The 19,368-nt window shown below is 43.4% G+C and overlaps 1 protein-coding gene across 2 annotated transcripts; it reads left to right on the top strand.

Annotated features, from left to right (window-relative positions):
* The first annotated feature begins 17,030 nt into the window (after positions 1-17,030).
* LOC110815575 (cyclin-dependent kinases regulatory subunit 1) lies at positions 17,031-18,628 on the top strand. 2 transcript variants are annotated; one of them, XM_088213293.1, is made up of 6 exons: positions 17,031-17,190; positions 17,335-17,453; positions 17,587-17,647; positions 17,946-18,000; positions 18,091-18,109; positions 18,262-18,436. In XM_088213293.1, exons 2-6 carry the CDS (start codon positions 17,401-17,403, stop codon positions 18,359-18,361), a joined length of 288 nt encoding a protein of 95 aa, XP_088069419.1. In that variant the 5' UTR covers positions 17,031-17,190; positions 17,335-17,400; the 3' UTR covers positions 18,362-18,436. The 2 variants fall into 2 exon arrangements, with proteins under 2 accessions (XP_088069419.1, XP_021899099.1); XM_022043407.2 differs by lacking the exons at positions 17,946-18,000; positions 18,091-18,109 and having other exon boundaries at positions 17,033-17,190; positions 18,262-18,628.
* Positions 18,629-19,368: the final 740 nt, after the last annotated feature.

The following is a 19,368-nucleotide window of genomic DNA, read 5'->3' as shown; positions in this document are numbered from 1 at the left end:
TTTTATATTTCAATCATCAAACAACAGTTGCCCCCTTTTCATCAGCCTACTAGTATCTATGGGGATCCATAGGGGTCCCCACTACACGTGAACTATTCCTTTAACAAACTTAATTTCCAAGGTCGTCCCCATACCCCGTCCGATATGGGTACCAAATAATAAATCTTAATACCCTGTCCGGTATGAGGGTGAAGCGGGCCGTCCCCATACCCCGTCCGGTATGAGCGCCAAAACATTTAAAGTCTTCATACCCCGTCCGGTATGAGACAACGTTTTCGGTAGAGTTCCTTATGGACCCGGTTCGTCCACCATCTCCCAGGATATCTAGTGAGTCTGTCATTTTATCCATTTATCAATTCACACCCATTTCCTATTTTTTCTTAGTCTCCGTTACTCATTCAAACATGAATACTTAAACAAGCAACGTGCATCCAACAAGGCAAGCATATCTTAGATTCACAAAATCAAATAGTAGTGAAGTAAACAGTTATTCATGCATTTAAAACCATAGAATAAATAAATTGGATACCATAATGCATTTAAATTGTAAAATAAATCAAACAGGAACTGACATAGAAATATGTCTGATTCGGGCTCCATTAGCAACCGTAATTAATTATGCATATTTACTCAGTTTGTATAAAATACAGTTTTATCATTTATTCAGACTTCAATCCCGTGATAGAAATAGGATAAGGGGTCCTTACCTGATTCGACATCCAAAATCGAATTTTTACTGCGCCTACGGGCAGTCCCTAGATTCTCTGAATTTTTCTCCTGGAATTTAAACGCGCTTACAGTACCTACACATGTCCCAAATAACTCAAAAATCAGACACAGGGCCTACTCGGTCAATCTTGGAATTCCGGCACGGCGGCTCCACCATGCTCTGGCGACGGCGCCACTGTGAGCAGCAGCGATCTGCCTCGGGTTGGCTGTTTTCGGCCATTTTCGGCCGAATTCAGCTAAACTTGCATTGGTTTCTATGAGAAAACACCCCTAGAGCCCTCGGTGGACCGAAAAAAACACCGAAAATAGAAACTTACTGGCGGTTGGGCTCTCCGATGCGGCGGCTCCTTCGGCTCGCGTCGCGGTTTGATATTTTGCTCAGGTCAACCTATAGAGGAGGGAACGGTGGTCACAAGGGTGGAAAAATTACATCGAATGGGAATCGGGAAGGGCCTCATTGGAGGCAAAAACTAAGACAACCCGTGGCGGCGCCGCTGGGCTTCGACAGCGTTTTTCGGCCAATTGGCCGGTGTTTTTGCTCCAATTTGGCCATATGTGGGTTTAGAATCGAATTATGAGCCAAAGGGAGAATTTTTACCTCGTTTGGCGGCCAAAAATTGCTTCAGTGCGGCAGCAAGTGGCGGCGGTCGGCTCCCCGGCAACTGAGCTGTCTTCTCCGGCGAAGGGCTCTGGCGGCTAGGGTTAGGGTTTGGGTACGGATGAGATTATTTATAATCATTCGGTTTTAATCTAAGTCGTCTATCACGATTCAATATGGACCGTATGATTGCGATTAAATAGAAAATAAATCTGTACTGTTCATCGCGATGCAATTTGGGCCGTCCGTACACGATTCAATCTGGGCCGTCTGTGGGCGTGCAATCTGGGCCGTCCGTGCGCGTTTTTTATCTGGGCTGTCCGTGCGCACGGGAACGGATCTCAGCCGTTCTATCGCGCGCACGCGGATCACCCACGTGGCCTCTCGTATCAGCGTCTCTGTCACGCGACGCATCCTGGTTGGTCGGGGCTGCTGACTGGGTAGCTGACGTGGCACAATTTTTTTAAATTGAGTTTTGACATTCGATTTTCAATTTTTCTTTTAAAAATACCCCCAGAACCCTAATTTTCACTCCTTTTTCCCAAAATTATTTTCAATTAAATCCCTAAATAATTTTTACCCCTTATTATTATTATTATTATTTCTATTAAAATAAATTAAACTAAATTAAATTCAATATATTATTACATAAATAATAATTATATTCCTATAATAATTACAATAATAAAAAAAATAAAATAAAAAGAAAGGGTTGGGGTGTTACATTATTTCTCATAGCAAATTTTTTTTGACTATTTAAAAAAAATGTTAAAAATTATAGTTTAAATAATTTTAGAAGTTAAATGACTAAATTACAAGTTAAATAAGTATTTTTTTTCTTTTTTTCTATTTAATATTATATACAATAAAATATGCATAAATTAATAATTTGACTGAATATGCAACCATACAATCTTATCAATATAAATAAAACAATTATAATTACCATACATTAATATATAATCTTTCCAAACATAGTATAATTTTGTCATTACCATACTATATCATTACTATATAATATTATACATTAATAAACCACCATAAAATTCATTCAAAGAAAGCATAAGTTTCTACAAAACCTTCAATTATAAACCTCCCAGTGCAAAATACTACTTTCAAGTATAATTTTTCTACGTTCTTATTCGTATATTTATGTGATATGTCAAACTTAAATTTTATATATAAGCATGGTAAATATGTATATGTATCTTTGATTAAATTATTTTAAATTATTCTCATAAACTCTTTTTAAATATGCTCCTTTATATAGCATAGGGAATGATGTCATATAATATTTAAATCAGAGCTGTCAATTGCAATAATTCAAACAGCTGAGATTAGTATTATACTCTTAATTTCACTTCTCTTACCATACAGTGTAACACCCAAAACTTTTATTTTAATTTTTATTAGAATTTTGTTTTATTTTATTTTATTTTAATAATTAATTTATAAGGTTTTAATTTAATTTAATAGAAATAAAAATAAAAATAATAATAAAATAGGATAAAATTATTTTTGAAATTTAATTGAAATTGATTTTAGGAAAAAAGGGTGAAAATTTGAATTATGGGGGTGTTTTTAAAAAGAAATCGAAAACCGGAGGTTAAAACGCAATTTAGAAAAATAGCACCACGTCAACAGCCGCGTCAGCAGCCCCGACCAACCAGGACACGCCGCATGGCAGGGACGCTGACGCGGGAAGCCACGCGGGACGGAGTCACGTGGGCGATCCGCGTGCGCGCAATCGGACGGTCCAGATTGAATCACGCATGGACGGCCAAGATCGCATCGCGATGGACGACCCAGATTAAATCATAATGGACAGTTCAGATTAAAAGGAGAAGGTTATAAATAACCTCACCTACACCCAACCCCAAACCCTAGCCGCCAAAACCCTCGTCGGAGAAGACGACCCAGCCACCAGAGGAAACGGCCGCCACCACCTGCCACCGCACCGGAGCACTTTTCGACCGCCAAACGAGGTAAAATTTCTCTCATTGGCTCAATTTTCGATGCTAAATCCACCTGTGGCCAAATCGGAGCCAAAGCACCGGCCAATTGGCCGAAAAACACCGCCGAAGCCTAGCGGCACCGCCGCGGGTTTCCTCAATTTTTGCCTCCGATGAAGCCTTTTTTGGTTCCCATTCAACGTAATTTTTACACCACCGTGACCACCGTCCTTTTCTCTACAGGTTGACTGGGCAAAACACCAAATCGCAACTCGTGCCGGAGGAGCCGCCGCACCCGAGAGCTCCGCCGCTGGTAAGTCTCAGTTTTTTGTAATTCTTTGGCCCACCGAGGGCCCTAGGGGTGTTTTATCACAGGAACCAATGCAAGTTTGGCCAAATTCAGCCAGAAACGGCCAACCCGAGGAGGATCGCCGCCGCGGACGACAGCGCCGTCGCCGGAGCATGACGGAGCCGCCGTGCCGGAATTCTGAAATTGGCCGAAAAGGCCTTGGGTCTGATTTGAGATTTTTTGGGGACATGTGCAGGTACTGGAAGTGTGTTTCAGTTTCTGGAGAAAAATTCAGAGAGTCTAGGGACTGCCCGTAGGACTAGTGAGAACCCAATTTCAGACTCCGAAACAAGTAAGGATCTCTTACCCTATTTCTTATTACGACATTAAAGCTTAATAAATGATAAAATGGTATGTTATGAATTAATAGATATGTATAATTAATTAAGGTTGCTAATAGAGCCCGAATCTGATGTATTTTTCTGTCAGTTGTTGTTTGATTTCTTTTACAGTTTTGAATACAGTATGGTGCGTGATGTGTTTATTCTATGGTTTCGTATGCATGAATCACAGTTTCATTTATTATGGTTTGAATTATTGTGAATCCGATATTGTGTTGCCTTGTTTGGTGTCCATTACTTGTAACACCCAAATAAAAATAAAATTTTTATTTTATTTATTTTTATTTTTATTTATTTGTTTGATTTTTTATTTAATTTAATTTAATTTAGTTTAATGAAAATAAAAATAATAATAGTGATAAAATTGGGTAAAAATATTATTTGGATTTAATTGAAATTGATTCTGGGAAAAATGGGTGAAAATTTAGATTCTGTGGGTGTTTTTGAAAAGAAAATCGAAAACCGGGGGGTCAAAACGCAATTTAAAAAAGTTGTGCCACGTCAGCACCCCCGTCAGCAGCCATGTCAGCGACCCGGTCAGCAGCCCCGGCCAACTAGGACGCGCCGCGTGGCAAGGAAACGCTGACCAGGGGACGGGCCACGTGGGCGATCCGCGTGTACGCGATCAGATGGCCCATATCCGTTCCCGCGCGCACGGACGGCCTAGATTCACGCGCACGGACGGCTCAGATTCAATCAGGCACGGACGGCCCAGATTGCATCGCGATGGACGGCCCAGATTTAATCCCAATTAAATCGCAATCGAACGGTTCAGATTTAATCTTGATGAACGGATGAGATTAAAAGGAAAAAGGTATAAATACCCCCACCCACACCTGACCAGAAAACCCTAGTCGCCAGTGCCTCGCCGGAGAAGAAGAACCAGACGCTAGAGGAGCCGGCCGCCGCCACCCCTCCGTCGCACCGGGGAAGTTTTCGACCGCCGATTGAGGTAAATTTTCTCCTCCCTACTCGTTTTTCGATGCTGAGTCCGCCTATGGCCAAATCGGAGCCAAACCACAAGCCAAACGGCCAGAAAACCCAGCCGAAGCCCAGTGGCGCCGCCGTGCCCCTCCTCAATTTTTGCCTCCGATGAGGCCCTTCCCGGCCTCCGTTCGATGCAATTTTTATTCCACTGTGATTATCGTTCTATTCTCTACAGGTTGATCGGAGCCAAAAATCAAAACACAACTCACACTGGAGGAGCCGCCGCACCCGAGAGCACCGCCGCCGGTAAGTTTTGATTTTTTGTGATTTTTTGGCCCACCGAGGGCCCTATGATTGTTTTATCGCAGGGACCGATGCAAGTGTGGCCGAATTCGGTTGAAAACGGCCAAAAACGGCCAACCCGAGGCGAATCGCCGCCGTGCCGAAATTGCGATATTGGCCGAAAGAGGGCCCTAGGTCTAATTTGGGATTTTTTGGGACACGTGCAGGTACCAGTAGTGCGTTTTAGTTTCCCAAAAAAAATTTAGGGAAAATTAAGGACAGCCTGTAGGCGCACTGTAGAGCCGTATTCAGACTCCGAAACAAGTAAGGACCCCTCACCATATTTTCTATCACGGTATTGAAGCTAAATAAATAATTAAACTGTACTGTGTGACCTTATAGATGTAAAATTGATTAAGGTTTCCAATGGAGCCTGAGTCTGATACTGGGTTGGTCTGTTATTATTTGATTTAATTTCTAGTATTAAATGCAGTATGATGTTTGATGTAATTATATTATGGTCTTGTATGCATGAATCATGGTTTCTTTTATTATGGTTGGTATTATGCTTAACCCGATACTATGTTATCTTGTTTGGTGTCCATTACTGGTTTACATGTTGTGTGTGTTTGGATTATTGAAACCAAGAAAAAGGGCAAAAAGGTTATGTGAATTGATAAATGGATAATGTAGACACTCTGATTAGATATCCTGGGAGATGGTAGACGGACCGGGTCCGTAGGGAACCCTACCGGGAACGTGGTCTCTCATACCGGACGGGGTATGGGGACGGCCCGTTTCACCTTCATACCGGACGGGGTATTGAGGTTCATGGTTTTGGCGCCCATACCGGACGGGGTATGGGGACGGCCCTGGAATCAGGTTGTGAATGTTAATAGTTCACGTGTAGAGGGGACCTCCTATGGATCCCCAGGGATACTAGTAGGCTGGTAAAAGAGGAAATCTGTTTCCTGATGATTGAAATGTAAAAGTGTGATATATGTTGTGCTTATAAAGTGTATATGATTTCATGATATTGTAAGGTTATTATTTTCAGATGTTGTTTTCATGGATCTCGCTGAGGTAAGTGGGCAGTAAAGGATTTTATTATTGATAAAAGAATTTGTTATAAATTATGCTCCATTGGTCATTTTGTTTTATACCCACCTTTACTTCCGTGGCGGTGAGATAGTGTAATGTCTTTACTGGGCTGGTGTAGCTCATTCCTTATTTAACCATTTCAGATCAGGGAGACGTTGTTCCCGAGCCCGTTCCACAGGAAGACGGCGAAGGGGACGCCTAAAGACTCTATAATTATATTTATAGTTTTTATTACGAGTATCTCTCTTAGTTAGCTTGTAATTTCATGTTTTGAGTACGTTTTAGTTATTGTGTAAGGGATACTAATCAAAATTTTTATTACGCTTCCGCATTTGACATTTTTAATACATATATTTCATTTAAATTTCCGGGGCCGTTACAGTTGGTATCAAAGCCGCGTTCATCGGACCCATCCCTTACACAATAATGCTTTGAGAAATATTCACCGATAAACCGTTACTCAACCATTCCTTATGAAATGCAGGTGCAGCGAGATGAGGAGAGGAAGACCCCCACTAAATCGAGCAGCCCGGGATAATTCACTTCAAGAGGATGTAGACAAGTTATTTGAGATGATGGAAGGATTCATAGCTGCCCAGCAAGGGCGAGGGGAGAGAAGGGAGTTACCCGACCCTCCTCCACTACCGCAGGTTGAGCCTCCACTACAGCAGGTTGATCCTGAGCCACCCCGGCACGAGCCTGTTCCTCCACAGTACCACCCGGCACCACTCCCGCAGTGCAACCCGGTGCCCCAGCCACGATACTACCCGACACCGCCACAGCACAACCCAGTGCCCCCAGCATATCAGCAGGTGCCACCACAGGACCCCCCAGTCTATCCCCAGCCGGGTCCAGTCCCTCCTCCACGGGACCCTGCTCCTTCCTTAATCGACCCGGGCTACATAGAGAGGTACAAGAGACTGAATCCTTCTACCTTTGCAGGGGGGTCCTCTTTTAAAGAGGCCCAGTACTGACTGGCGGAGACTGAGAGAGCTTTCAGGATCTTGGGAGTAGTTCCTGAGCAGAGAGCTGCCCTTGCTTCCTTCATGCTGGTAGGGGAAGCAGGACGTTGGTGGGAGCTCAAGCAGACCACCCTGCCTGCACCAGTCACTTGGGAGCAGTTCCTAGCGGCCTTCCATGCAGAGTATCTCCCTGAGCACCTCCGACACCTAAAGGAAACAGAGTTTGTTCAACTGGTTCAGGGAAACATGACAGTATCAGAGTATGCTTATAAGTTCCTCGAGCTGAGTCGATACTCCCCGGAGACATTGATGGATGAGGACCGAAAGGCTAGGAGATTCCAGTCGGGTCTCCGCCCAGAGATCAGGTAACACTTGTTAGTATTGGAGCTCAAGACATATTCAGCAGTCCTAGCAAAGGCGCAGATCGTGGAAAGAAGCTTCAGCACCCGTCCTCAGCCAGGAGGGAGTTCCCGACCCTCAGCTCCGTTCCGCAGGCCAGCACCCACCGTGCCTGCCCAGCCAAATAAGAGGCCCAGACCAGCCATCCAGGCCCCTCCTCAAGCTCCAAGGGCAGCACGTGGGAAAATCTGTCAACACTGCGGTAGAGATCACGGGGGCCGACCCTGCTACCGCCTCAACAACACTTGTCGCATTTGTGGCGGGGCCCAGCATTATGCCAGAGAATGCCCGAGGAACCAGAATCAAGGGAGGCCTCCTATCCAGGGTAGAGCTTACGACCTTACCCAGCAGGATGCCGACGCTGACCCGGATGTAGTACAGGGTATGTATACTATATGTGACCACATTGCTCATGTTTTATTTAACACTGGTGCATCGCACTCCTTTGTTTCACATGCTTTCGCTTCCAAAATTAATGTATCACATGATAAACTTGAATCATTGTTGTTTGTGTCTACTGCCGGGGGTGAAACACTACTAGGGGAAGTTATCTATAGGGCTTGTGTTGTGGAGATAGCAAATAGGAAACTGAGGGTAGACCTGATAAAGTTAGACACGGGGGATTTTGATATAATCTTAGGAATGGATTGGCTAGCGGCATATCACGCCACCATAGATTGCTTTAACAAGAAAGTTGTATTTAATCCTCCTAACGAGGAACCATTTATAAATTAATAAAATTATTCAGTACGTATTCCTTGATGGCAAGTTTTCTTAACTTCTAGTGCCTTAATCTTGTTGTTTTCTCTGACTAGGCAAGTCCAAGAAGGAAATTTGTGTTCAAGAGATTCCGGTAGTCCGAGACTTTCCAGATGTGTTTCCGGACGAACTGCTCTGTCTGCCAGTGGACAGAGAAGTCGAGTTCACTATAGACCTACAGCCAGGTACCCAGCCCATTTCGATTGCTCCTTACTGTATGAGCCGCATCGAGATGGAAGAGCTGAGGAAACAGATCACTGAATTGTAAGACAGTGGTTTTATTAGACACAGTGTGTCCCCTTGGGGTGCTGGAGTCACTTTTGCAAGGAAGGGAGATGAAACGTTGAGATTGTGCATTGATTACAGAGGACTGAACAAGGTCATGATCAAAAACAAGTATCCCCTTCCCCGGATTGATGACCTCTTTGATCAGTTGCAGGGTGCACAGGTCTTCTCTAAAATAGACCTACGATCAGGTTACCATCAGGTGAAGATAAGAACAGAAGACATCCCCAAAACAGCCTTCCGAACCAGGTACGGACACTATGAGTTCCTGGTGATGCCATTCGGGCTAACTAATGCCCCGACAATCTTTATGGATATGATGAACAGGGTCTTTAGAGAGTTCTTGGATCAATTTGTTATCGTGTTCATCGATGATATCTTAGTCTACTCAAAAAGCAGAGAAGAACATGCTCATCATCTGGCCCAAGTTTTGCAGGTCCTTAGAAACAAGAGGTTATATGCGAAGTTGAGTAAGTGTGGATTCTGGCTTGAGCAGACCACCTTCCTAGGATACATCATATCGAAGGAAGGGGTATCAGTGAATCCCGGAAAGGTTGAAGCAGTACTTGATTGGGAGAAGCTGACATCAGTTAAGGAAATCCGTAGCTTCCTGGGAATGGCAGGTTATTACTGTAGGTTCGTTGAAGGATTCTCCAGTCTAGCAGCTCCCCTAACCCGACTCACAAAAAAGAATGCCAAGTTTGAGTGGAATGAAGACTGCCAAAGAAGTTTTTCAAAATTAAAGAAACGGTTGACCACTGCACCCGTGCTAGCTTTACCGAGTGGATCGGGAGGATATACAGTTTATAAGGATGCCTCCTATCTGGGCATGGGTTGTGTCCTGATGCAACATGGAAAGTTTATAGCATACAGGTCCAGACAGTTAAAGAATCATGAGAAGAAATATCCCACCCATGATTCGGAGCTTGCCGCGATCATTCATGCCTTGAAAACCTGACGCCATTATTTGTACAGAGAGACCTTTCAGATCTATACCGATCACAAGAGTTTGAAACACATATTCACTCAGAATGATCTCAACATGCATCAGAGAAGGTGGATGGAACTCCTTAAGGACTATGATTGTGACATCTTATACCATCCGGATAAGGGCAACGTGGTAGCAGATGCCTTCAACAGGAAAAGTGCAGGTATTTTAACCCATTTGATAGTTTCAGAATGCAGACCAATTGGGGCCACGCAACAGGTTCGAGTTCATGATCTGAGGAGAGTCACATGTTTGGGCCGCCTGACAGTCCAGCCCGAGTTAATCTAGAGAATAAGGGAAGCCCAGACAGTTGACCTCGCCCTGGTAGCCCGCAGGAAGGATGCAGAATAAGGAGGGAGCTCAGAATTCCGAATCTCTGTCGATGGATTACTTCGTTTCCGAGACAGGGTGTGTGTCCCAGATGATAGTGAGTTGAAAAGGGATATCATGATGGAGTCCCACAGCTCGAAGTTTGTCATGCATCCAGGAAGCACCAAAATGTACCAAAGCATGCGACCCCGGTTTTGGTGGCATAGGATGAAGAGAGACATAGCCGACTTTGTATCTAAATGCTTGGTATGTCAGCAGGTCAAGGCAGAGCATCAGCGCCCAGGTGGGTTACTTCAGCCTTTACCGATCCCGGAGTGGAAGTGAGAACATATCACCATGGACTTCGTATCGGGGCTACCCAAGGCACGTTCAGGACTTGATGCCATATGAGTAATCGTTGACCGTCTTACCAAGTCTTCCCACTTCCTAGCCATCAGAATGACCGATTCATTGGACAAGTTGGCAAGGATGTATATTCGGGAGATAGTCAGATTGCATGGGGTTCCAGTGACAGTAGTATCCGATAGAGATCGCAGGTTCACTTCTCAGTTTTGGAGTAGCTTCCAGCAAGCTATGGGAACAAAGCTGTCTCTTAGTACTGCCTTCCATCCCCAAACTGATGGACAATCAGAGAGGACAATTCGTACGCTTGAGGATATGCTCCGAGCTTGTGTCCTGGACTCCGGGGGCCATTGGGATGACTATCTACCTCTGATAGAGTTTGCCTACAACAACAGCTACCAAGCAAGCATCGGCATGGCTCCATATGAGGCATTATATGGGCGCCCGTGCAGATCACCGATTTGTTGGGAGGAAGTGGGCGATAGAAGATTGTTCGGCCCGGAGTTGGTAGAGGAGACCACATCCAAGATAGTTAAAATCAAGAAGAACATTCAGACAGCTCAGAGTAGGCAGAAGAGTTATGCAGATACCCGGAGGAGAGACCTAGCGTTTGAGAAAGGCGACCGGGTGTTTCTTAAGGTCACTCCTTTCAAGGAAATTAGTAGGTTCGGTATGAGGAAAAAATTAAACCCCCGATATATTGGACCCTTTGAAATATTAGACAGGATTGGTACTGCTGCCTATAGACTAGCACTGCCTCCAGAGCTCTCTAGAGTCCACAACGTGTTTCACGTATCCATGCTACACAAGTACAACCCGGACCCTTCTCATGTCTTGGCTCATAAACCGCTTCCACTCCAAGAGGACTTGTCTTATGAAGAAGTACCAGTCAGCATCACGGACCGAAAGAGCAGAATACTCTGCAACCGGAAAATATCATTTGTAAAGGTCGTGTGGCAGAACCACACGCCCAGGGAGGCTACTTGGGAGCTAGAATAAGAATTTAGAGCCCAGTATCCCCATTTGTTCGACCAAGAGTAAGAAGCAAATTTGGGGGACCAAATTTCTTTAAGGGGGGGAGAGTTGTAACACCCAAATAAAAATAAAAATTTTTATTTTATTTATTTTTATTTTTATTTATTTGTTTGATTTTTTATTTAATTTAATTTAATTTAGTTTAATGAAAATAAAAATAATAATAGTGATAAAATTGGGTAAAAATATTAGTTGGATTTAATTGAAATTGACTTTGGAAAAAATGGGTGAAAATTTAGATTCTGGGGGTGTTTTTGAAAAGAAAATCGGAAACCGGGGGTCAAAACATAATTTAAAAAAGTTGTGCCACGTCAGCACCCCGTCAGCAGCCATGTCAGCGGCCCGGTCAGCAGTCCCGACCAACCAGGACGCGCTGCGTGGCAAGGAAACACTGATCAGGGGACGGTGGGGGATCTGCGTGTGCGCGATCGGATGACCCAAATTCGTTCCCGCACGCACGGACGGCCCAGATCAAACGTGCGCACGGACGACCCAAATTCACGCGCACGGACAGCTCAGATTCAATCAGGCACGGACGGTCCAGATTGCATCGCGATGGACAGTCCAGATTTAATCCTAATTAAATCGCGATCGAACGGTTCAGATTTAATCTTGATGAACGGCTGAGATTAAAAGGAAAAGGGTATAAATACCCCCACCCACACCTGACCAGAAAACCCTAGCTGCCAGTGCCTCGCCGGAGAAGAAGAACCAGACGCCGGAGGAGCCGGCCGCCGCCACCCGCCGCCGCACCGGGGAAGTTTTCGACCGCCGATTGAGGTAAATTTTCTCCTCCCTGCTCGTTTTTCGATGCTGAGTCCGCCTATGGCCAAATCGGAGCCAAACCACCGGCCAAACGGCTGGAAAACCCAGTCGAAGCCCAGCGGCGCCGCCATGCCCCTCCTTGGTTTTTGTCTCCGATGAGGCCCTTCCTGGCCTCCGTTTTATACAATTTTTATACCACTGTGATCACTGTTCTCTTCTTTGATCGGAGCCAAACATCAAAACGCAACTCACGCTGGAGGAGCCGCTGCACCCGAGAGCACTACCGCCGGTAAGTTTCGGTTTTTCATGATTTTTTAGCCCACCGAGGGCCCTAAGATTGTTTTATCGCAAGGACCGATGCAAGTGTGGCCGAATTCGGCCGAAAACGGCCAACCCGAGGCGAATCACCGTCGTAGGAAGACGATGTCCTTACTTCTGTGACAGTGGTCATTTTTGTTTTCTACCAACCTTTACTTCTGTGACACTGAGATAGTATGATGTCCTTACTGGGCTAGTGTAGCTCATTCCTTACTTAACCATTTCATATCAGGAAAACTTGGTTCCCGAGCCCGTCCCGCAGGAAGACAGTGAGTAGATGTCTAAAGATTTCATATGCGACAAGTGTTGCTGAGGCGGTAGCAGAGTCGGTCCCCGTGATCCCTGCCGCAGTGCTGGCAGATCTTCCCACATGTTGCCCCCGTAGCTTGAGGGGGACCTGGATGGCGGGTTTGGGCCTCTTACTAGGTTGGACAGGCGCGGTAGGTGCTGGCCTACGGAGCGGGGCTGAGGGTCGGGAACTCCCCGCTAGCTGAGGGTGGGTGTCGAAGCTCCTTTCTATGATATGCGCCTTTGCTAGGACTGCTGAATATGTCTCGAGCTCCATTACCAGTAAGTGCTGTCTGATCTCCGGGCGGAGACCCCACTGGAATTTCCTGGCCTTTCGGCCCTCATCCATCAATGTCTCTGGGGCATATCGGCCCAGCTCCAAGAACTTACGGGCATACTCCGACACTGTCATGTTTCCCTGGACCAATTGAGCAAACTCTATTTCCTTCAGGTGTCGGATGTATTTAGGGAGATACTCCGCGTGGAAGGCCACCAAGAACTGCTCCCAAGTAGCTGGTGTAGGCAGGGTGGTCCGCTTGAGCTCCCACCAGCGTACTGCTTCCCCTACCAGCATGTAGGAGGCAATGGCAGCCCTCTGCTCAGGAACTACTCCCAAGGTCTCGAAAGCTCTCTCAGTCTCTGCCAGCCAGTATTGGGCCTCTTCAAAAGAGGATCCCCCTGCAAAAGTAGAAGGGTTCAGTCTTCTGTACCTCTCTATGAAGCGGGGGTCGATCAAGGAAGGAGCGGGATCCCGGGGTAGAGGGACTAGGGCCGGCTGAGGGTGAACTGGGGGGCCCTGTGGTGGCACTTGCTGATGTGGTGGGGGTACTGGAATGTGCTGTGGTGGTGCCTGGTGGTACCGTGGCTGTGGTACCGGGTCGTACCGCGGCTGTGGTGCCGGGTGGTACTGTGAAGGAGCAGGCTCCTATCGGAGTGGCTCGGGATCAGCCTGCTGTAGCGGGGGCTCAACCTGCGATAGCGGAGGAGGTCCGGGTAACTCCCTTCTCTCCTCTCGCCTTTGCTGGGCAGCTACGAGAGCTTCCACCATCTCAAATAGTCTGTCTAAATCCTCCCGAAGTGAATTATCTTGGGCCGCTCGGTTTAGTGGGGGCCTTCCTCTCCTCATTTCCGTGTACCTGCATTCACAAGGAATGGTTGAGTAACGATCTATCGGTGAGTATTTCTCTAAGGCACTATTGTGTAAGGGATGGGTCCGAGGAAACGCGGCTCTGATACCAACTGTAACGGCCCCGAAATTTTTAAAATTGAAATATGTGTATTAAAAAGGTCAAATGCGGAAGCGTAATAAAAATTTTGATTAACATCCGTTACACTAAAACCAAAAACATGCTCAAAGTATAAAAGAACAAACTAACTAAAAGAGAAACTCGAAAATAAAAGCAATAAATATAACTACGGAGTCTTCAGGCGTCCCCTTCGCCGTCTTCCTGCGGAACGGGTTTGGGAACAATGTCTTCCTGATCTGAAATGATTAAATAAGGAATGAGCTACACCAGCCCAGTAAAGACATCACACTATCTCACCGTCACGGAGGTAAAGGTGGGTAGAAAACACAAAAAGACCAATGGAGCATAATTTACAACAAATTCTTTTATCAATAATAAAATCCTTTACTATCCACTTACCTTGGTGAAATTCATAAAACAATATACGAAAGCAATAACATTATTATCATCATGAAATCATATGAGCTGTATAACATAATACTTATCACGCCTTTTGCAATTCAATCATTACACAACATATTTTTCTTCATTTACCAGCCTACTAGTATCCATGGGGATCCATAGGGGTCCCGCTACCCGTGAACCCTTAACACTTGTAATCAGATTCCAGGGCCGTCCCCATACCCCGTCCAGTATGGGCACCAAAACTATAAACCTTAATACCCCGTCCGGTATGAGGATGAAACAGGCCGTCCCCATACCCCGTCTGGTATGGGCGCCAAAACACATAAGGTCTTCATACCCCGTCCGGTATGAGTGACCACAATCTCGGTAGGGTTCCCTACGAACCCGGTCTGTCCACCATCTCCCACGATATCTAGTCAGGCTGACCACATTATGCAATTATCAATTTACATAACCTTTCATTCTCCTTTTCTCCAGTCAGCATCATCAATTCACACACAAATAAGCAAACCAGTAATTTATGTCAAACAAGACAACATACAACATCGGGTTCTCAGTCATTCAACCCATAATCAATAAAACAGTAAAATATGCACACAAAACTATGAAATGAAAACATCAGACCTCATACTGCATTTAAAACCGTAAAATAAGCCAAACAACAGCTAACCGACAAACACACCAGACTCGGGCTCCATTAGCGACCTTAAACAATTTCACACATCTATTGATTCATGAAATACCGTTTTATTATTTATTGAACTTTAATACCGTGATAGGAAATAGGGTGAGAGGTCCTTACTTGTTTCGGGGTCCGAATACGGCTCTACAGTGCACCTACAGACTGTCCCTAATTTTTCCTGAATTTTTTCTGGGGAACTGAAACGCACTACTGGTACCTGCACGTATCCCAAAAAATCTCAAATTAGACTCAGGGCCCCTTTCGGCCAATATCGCAATTCTGGCACGGCAGCTCCGCCGTGCTCCGGCGACGGTGCCGCTGCTTGCGATGGCGATTCGCCTCGGGTTGGCCGTTTCCTGCAGAATTCGGCCCCACTTGCATCGGTCCCTGCGATAAAACAACCCTAGGGCCCTCGGGGGGCCAAAAAATTACGAAAAATCTAAGCTTACCGGCGGTGGTGCTCTCGGGTGCGGCGGCTCTCCGGTGAGGTTCGTGTTTTGGTGATTTGGCTCCGATTTGACCACAGGGGAACTCAGCATTGAAAAACGAGCCGAGGGTATGAAATTTACCTCAATTGGCGGTCGAAAAACTCCCCGGTGCGGCGGCGGGTGGCGGCGGCCGGCTCCTCCGGCGTCTGGTTCGTCTTCTCCGGCGAGGGCAGGCAGCTAGGGTTTTTGTGGTCAGGTGTGGGGGTTTTATTTATATCCTTTTGCCTTTTAATCACAGCCGTCCATCTTGATTAAATCTGGGCCGTTCGTACTTGATTGAATCTGGGCCGTCCGTGCGCACGCTTGATCTGGGCCGTCCGTGCGCGCAGGGAAGCATCTGGGCCGTCCGATCGCGTGCACGCGGATCGCCCACATGGCCCGTTCCCGGGTCGTCGTGGTCTTGCCACGCGGTAGGTCCTGGTTGGCCAGGGCTGCTGACTGGGCCGCTGACGTGGCGCTGACGGGGTACAATTTTTTTAAATTGCGTTTTGACCCCCGGTTTTCGATTTTCTTTTCAAAAATACCCCCAGAATCTAAATTTTCACCCATTTTTCCCAAAATCAATTTCAATTAAATCCAAATAATATTTTTACCTAATTTTATCATTATTATTATTTTATTTTTATTAAATTAAATTAAATTAAATCAAATAAATCAATTAAAATTCAAAAATTATAAAATAAACTAAATAAAATAAATAAAAAAATTAATAATAATAATAATAAAATTTTAAAATTAGTGGGCGTTACAATGTAACTTATTACTCAATTAGAAAATTTTAAAGCTACTGGTGGAATGAAAATTTTAACGGGTAATCAAAGCACTCAATTCATATTTTATATTGAATTTGGAACTTGACTTGCTTATGGATGATTTTCTTTCTAATACTTATGTTTTTCAATATCTTTTTATTAAGTAGATTCTTTAGAATTGTAATTTGGTGGCTTATACTCTTATAAAATAAGCTAAATACAATATAGATGGGAAATATTGTATTTTGAAATCTTTTACCTTTTTATTTCTACTTATTGCGCGCAAGATACTTTTCTCCTCCATTATTGAATGAATTTTTAGCTATCTTCTCTAAAAAAAAATTAAATTATTAATTGATTTAGTAATATCTATTTTTAAAATATGCACTAATATGTTTTAATCATTAAGATAATTTATATTGAATATTATTGCAATTTATTGTTAAGTTAATGAACATAAAACTAATATTAAATTTTACAATTAAATTTAATAGAAAATTTAACTATGGGAGACAATAAAATATATAATAAAAATTCATAGTACATGAATTTTAAAAAATAAAATTGTGTCTACATATTATATCAATTAAAGAGAGAAAATACACTCCATCAACCAATTAAATTTCAAAAACATTATTAATTGAATCAACCCAAAGTAATTAAAGCGGGAGGAATTCAAATTTTGAAATTTCAAAGAACATAAATCCTTTTTTATTAACCAAATTGGGAGATTACTCCAGCCACATTTACACTTCAAATTACATTTTTACCCTTCTTCAACCGGATCTTTATAGCGCCCCTCCGCCCCCCGCCACCCCCAATTCAATATTCTCTCTCCGCTCTTCGTCATCATCCTCATTTTTCTGGTAGTCTCTCACTCTCTCTCTCTCTCTCTCTCTCTCTCTCTCTCTCTGGGGTCCCTGATCTTCGAAGGAATTAACTCTGTTCGTCTTTGTTTATGAGATTGTTTCGTTTTGTTTTTCTTTTTAACGTACTTAATTTGTTCGTAGATATCGAATCTTGAATAAGGTCCGGAAGAGAAAAATCCGACTGAAAATTTCTTAGTTCTGCGAGCGATGGGTCAGATCCAGTACTCTGATAAATACTTCGACGATACTTACGAGTACAGGTAGATTCATTTCATTTTTGCTCTTGATTTTTTTATTCTTCATTTTTTTTTGGTTTTGTCTATTTTCAGTTCTGGGAATTGATTTTTAATTGTTAGGTTCTTTTTACAACTTTAAATTTCGGTGATTGTGCAGGCATGTAGTTCTTCCCGCAGATGTGGCAAAGGCACTGCCCAAGAATCGTCTCCTCTCCGAAGTATGTCATTAGGGTTTGTGTATTTATCTTTATATTTTTGAATTGTTTGGATTTTTTTGATAAAATTTTTTGTTTCTCTGCCTGATTGATGGAATATGGAAAAATAAAATAAAAAATGGAGTTTGTTTAAGGTTTCACAGTGAAAATTTATCGGATAAGTTACGGATTTTGAAGAAAGTTAACGTGTTAAGAGTAGTAGTTATTACTATCTCCTCCATTTGTTCTGCTGTGATGGTGAGAAGATGTTTTCCGATAATCCAAATAGACTGAACAGTTTGCTTAATTGTGTGCATTGTAGTTATTTGGTGTCCGTAAGTTTGGCTTTGTAAACTCAATTTTGAAAGTTGAACATGGTAATGAGAACGTTGTTCTTTGTGGTTTTTCCATGGACAAGAATCTAAGAGGTCTCTAACTTAATCATTTCCTTTGATTGTGAGGAACAGGAATATATCATGCTATGAGGTAAACGTGTTATCTATGTTTATGGTCTTTTTCAAATTGGAAGTATGTATTTGTCATATTCTCTGCTTTAAAGTACATTCTGATATTTATGGGTGCTACCTAATCATTCAATTTTAGAATAGAAAGTAAAACATGGGTGGTTTGATTTGTAGAATGAATGGCGTGCACTTGGAGTTCAGCAAAGCCGTGGATGGGTCCATTATGCCATCCATCGTCCTGAGCCACACATCATGCTGTTCAGGAGGCCTTTGAACTATCAACAGCTGCAGGAGAATCAAGCGCAGCAGAACTTGCTTGCAAAGTAATTTTTATACTTGTGTCTGAAAAGGGATGGATGAATATAAAACAAAAGTAGGGTTTATGCTTCTGCATAAGTAGTTTGGGTTTCCCAGTCTGTAATATTCTCTTCCATTGAGAATTTGAAGTGAGAGATTGTTTTTAACTGTCTTAATCGTGGTTTTACTTGATGCTACTGGTACATTGTTCTTCCTTATATAGTTATGTTCTTGAATTATGTCATTGCTTGCCTTTCTTTAAATCTCCTTTGAGATCACCAGCCTCAGCAGTTTTATTATCTGAACTCCAAGCAATCCTTCTGCTGAAAGTTTGGCAATATGGAACATGATGTGAACTGAATCATCATTGGTAGTAAAAAGATTACTGTCTTTTAGTGTATTTGTCTGGGAAAATCTTACATGAAAAGGTAAAATTGCTTTGCCGGTTTTTTTTTTTATGCATCTTTTCTGAAAACCAGCACGTAGTATTCAGGAGACGTTTATGGACAACAAAATATGTCGTTTCATAGTGCACCCATTTTAAGCTGATTGTTTTTGCTTGTGTATCATGTTGGTTATATGGTCAAATTACAAAAACGTACTATTATATAAAAATATAACTACTTTTAGATATCCAAAGGCATATTGAATTTGTTCTACTGTTATTCCAAATACCCATTTTAGTTTGCTATTTTTTTCTTCCATCAGAAAAAATAAAAGCTTCTCTGAAGTTGCCTTGTACTCAACATCAACATTCTCATGAATCATCTTCAAATGGATGGTCACCTACAAATATCTCCTTTCTTCTTTTCTCCAATTGCCAACTTAGCCCTCTTCTCCAACTTAGGACTCCCTAAGAGGAATACATTCTTATTTTGAATCCATTGTATTGGCAGGCCTAGCTGCAAACGCTCAAACCACCACCAATTGCCTCATGCTCCTCTCTTTGAACTGCCAAATGATGTCATTTTCCCATGTTTTTCT

The sequence above is a fragment of the Carica papaya genome, chromosome 2, assembly GCF_054855325.1.
Source record: "Carica papaya isolate Zhongbai chromosome 2, ASM5485532v1, whole genome shotgun sequence".
NCBI lineage: Eukaryota > Viridiplantae > Streptophyta > Magnoliopsida > Brassicales > Caricaceae > Carica > Carica papaya.
Note: the sequence above shows the minus strand (reverse complement) of the source record. Positions and strands in the feature narration are given on the sequence as shown.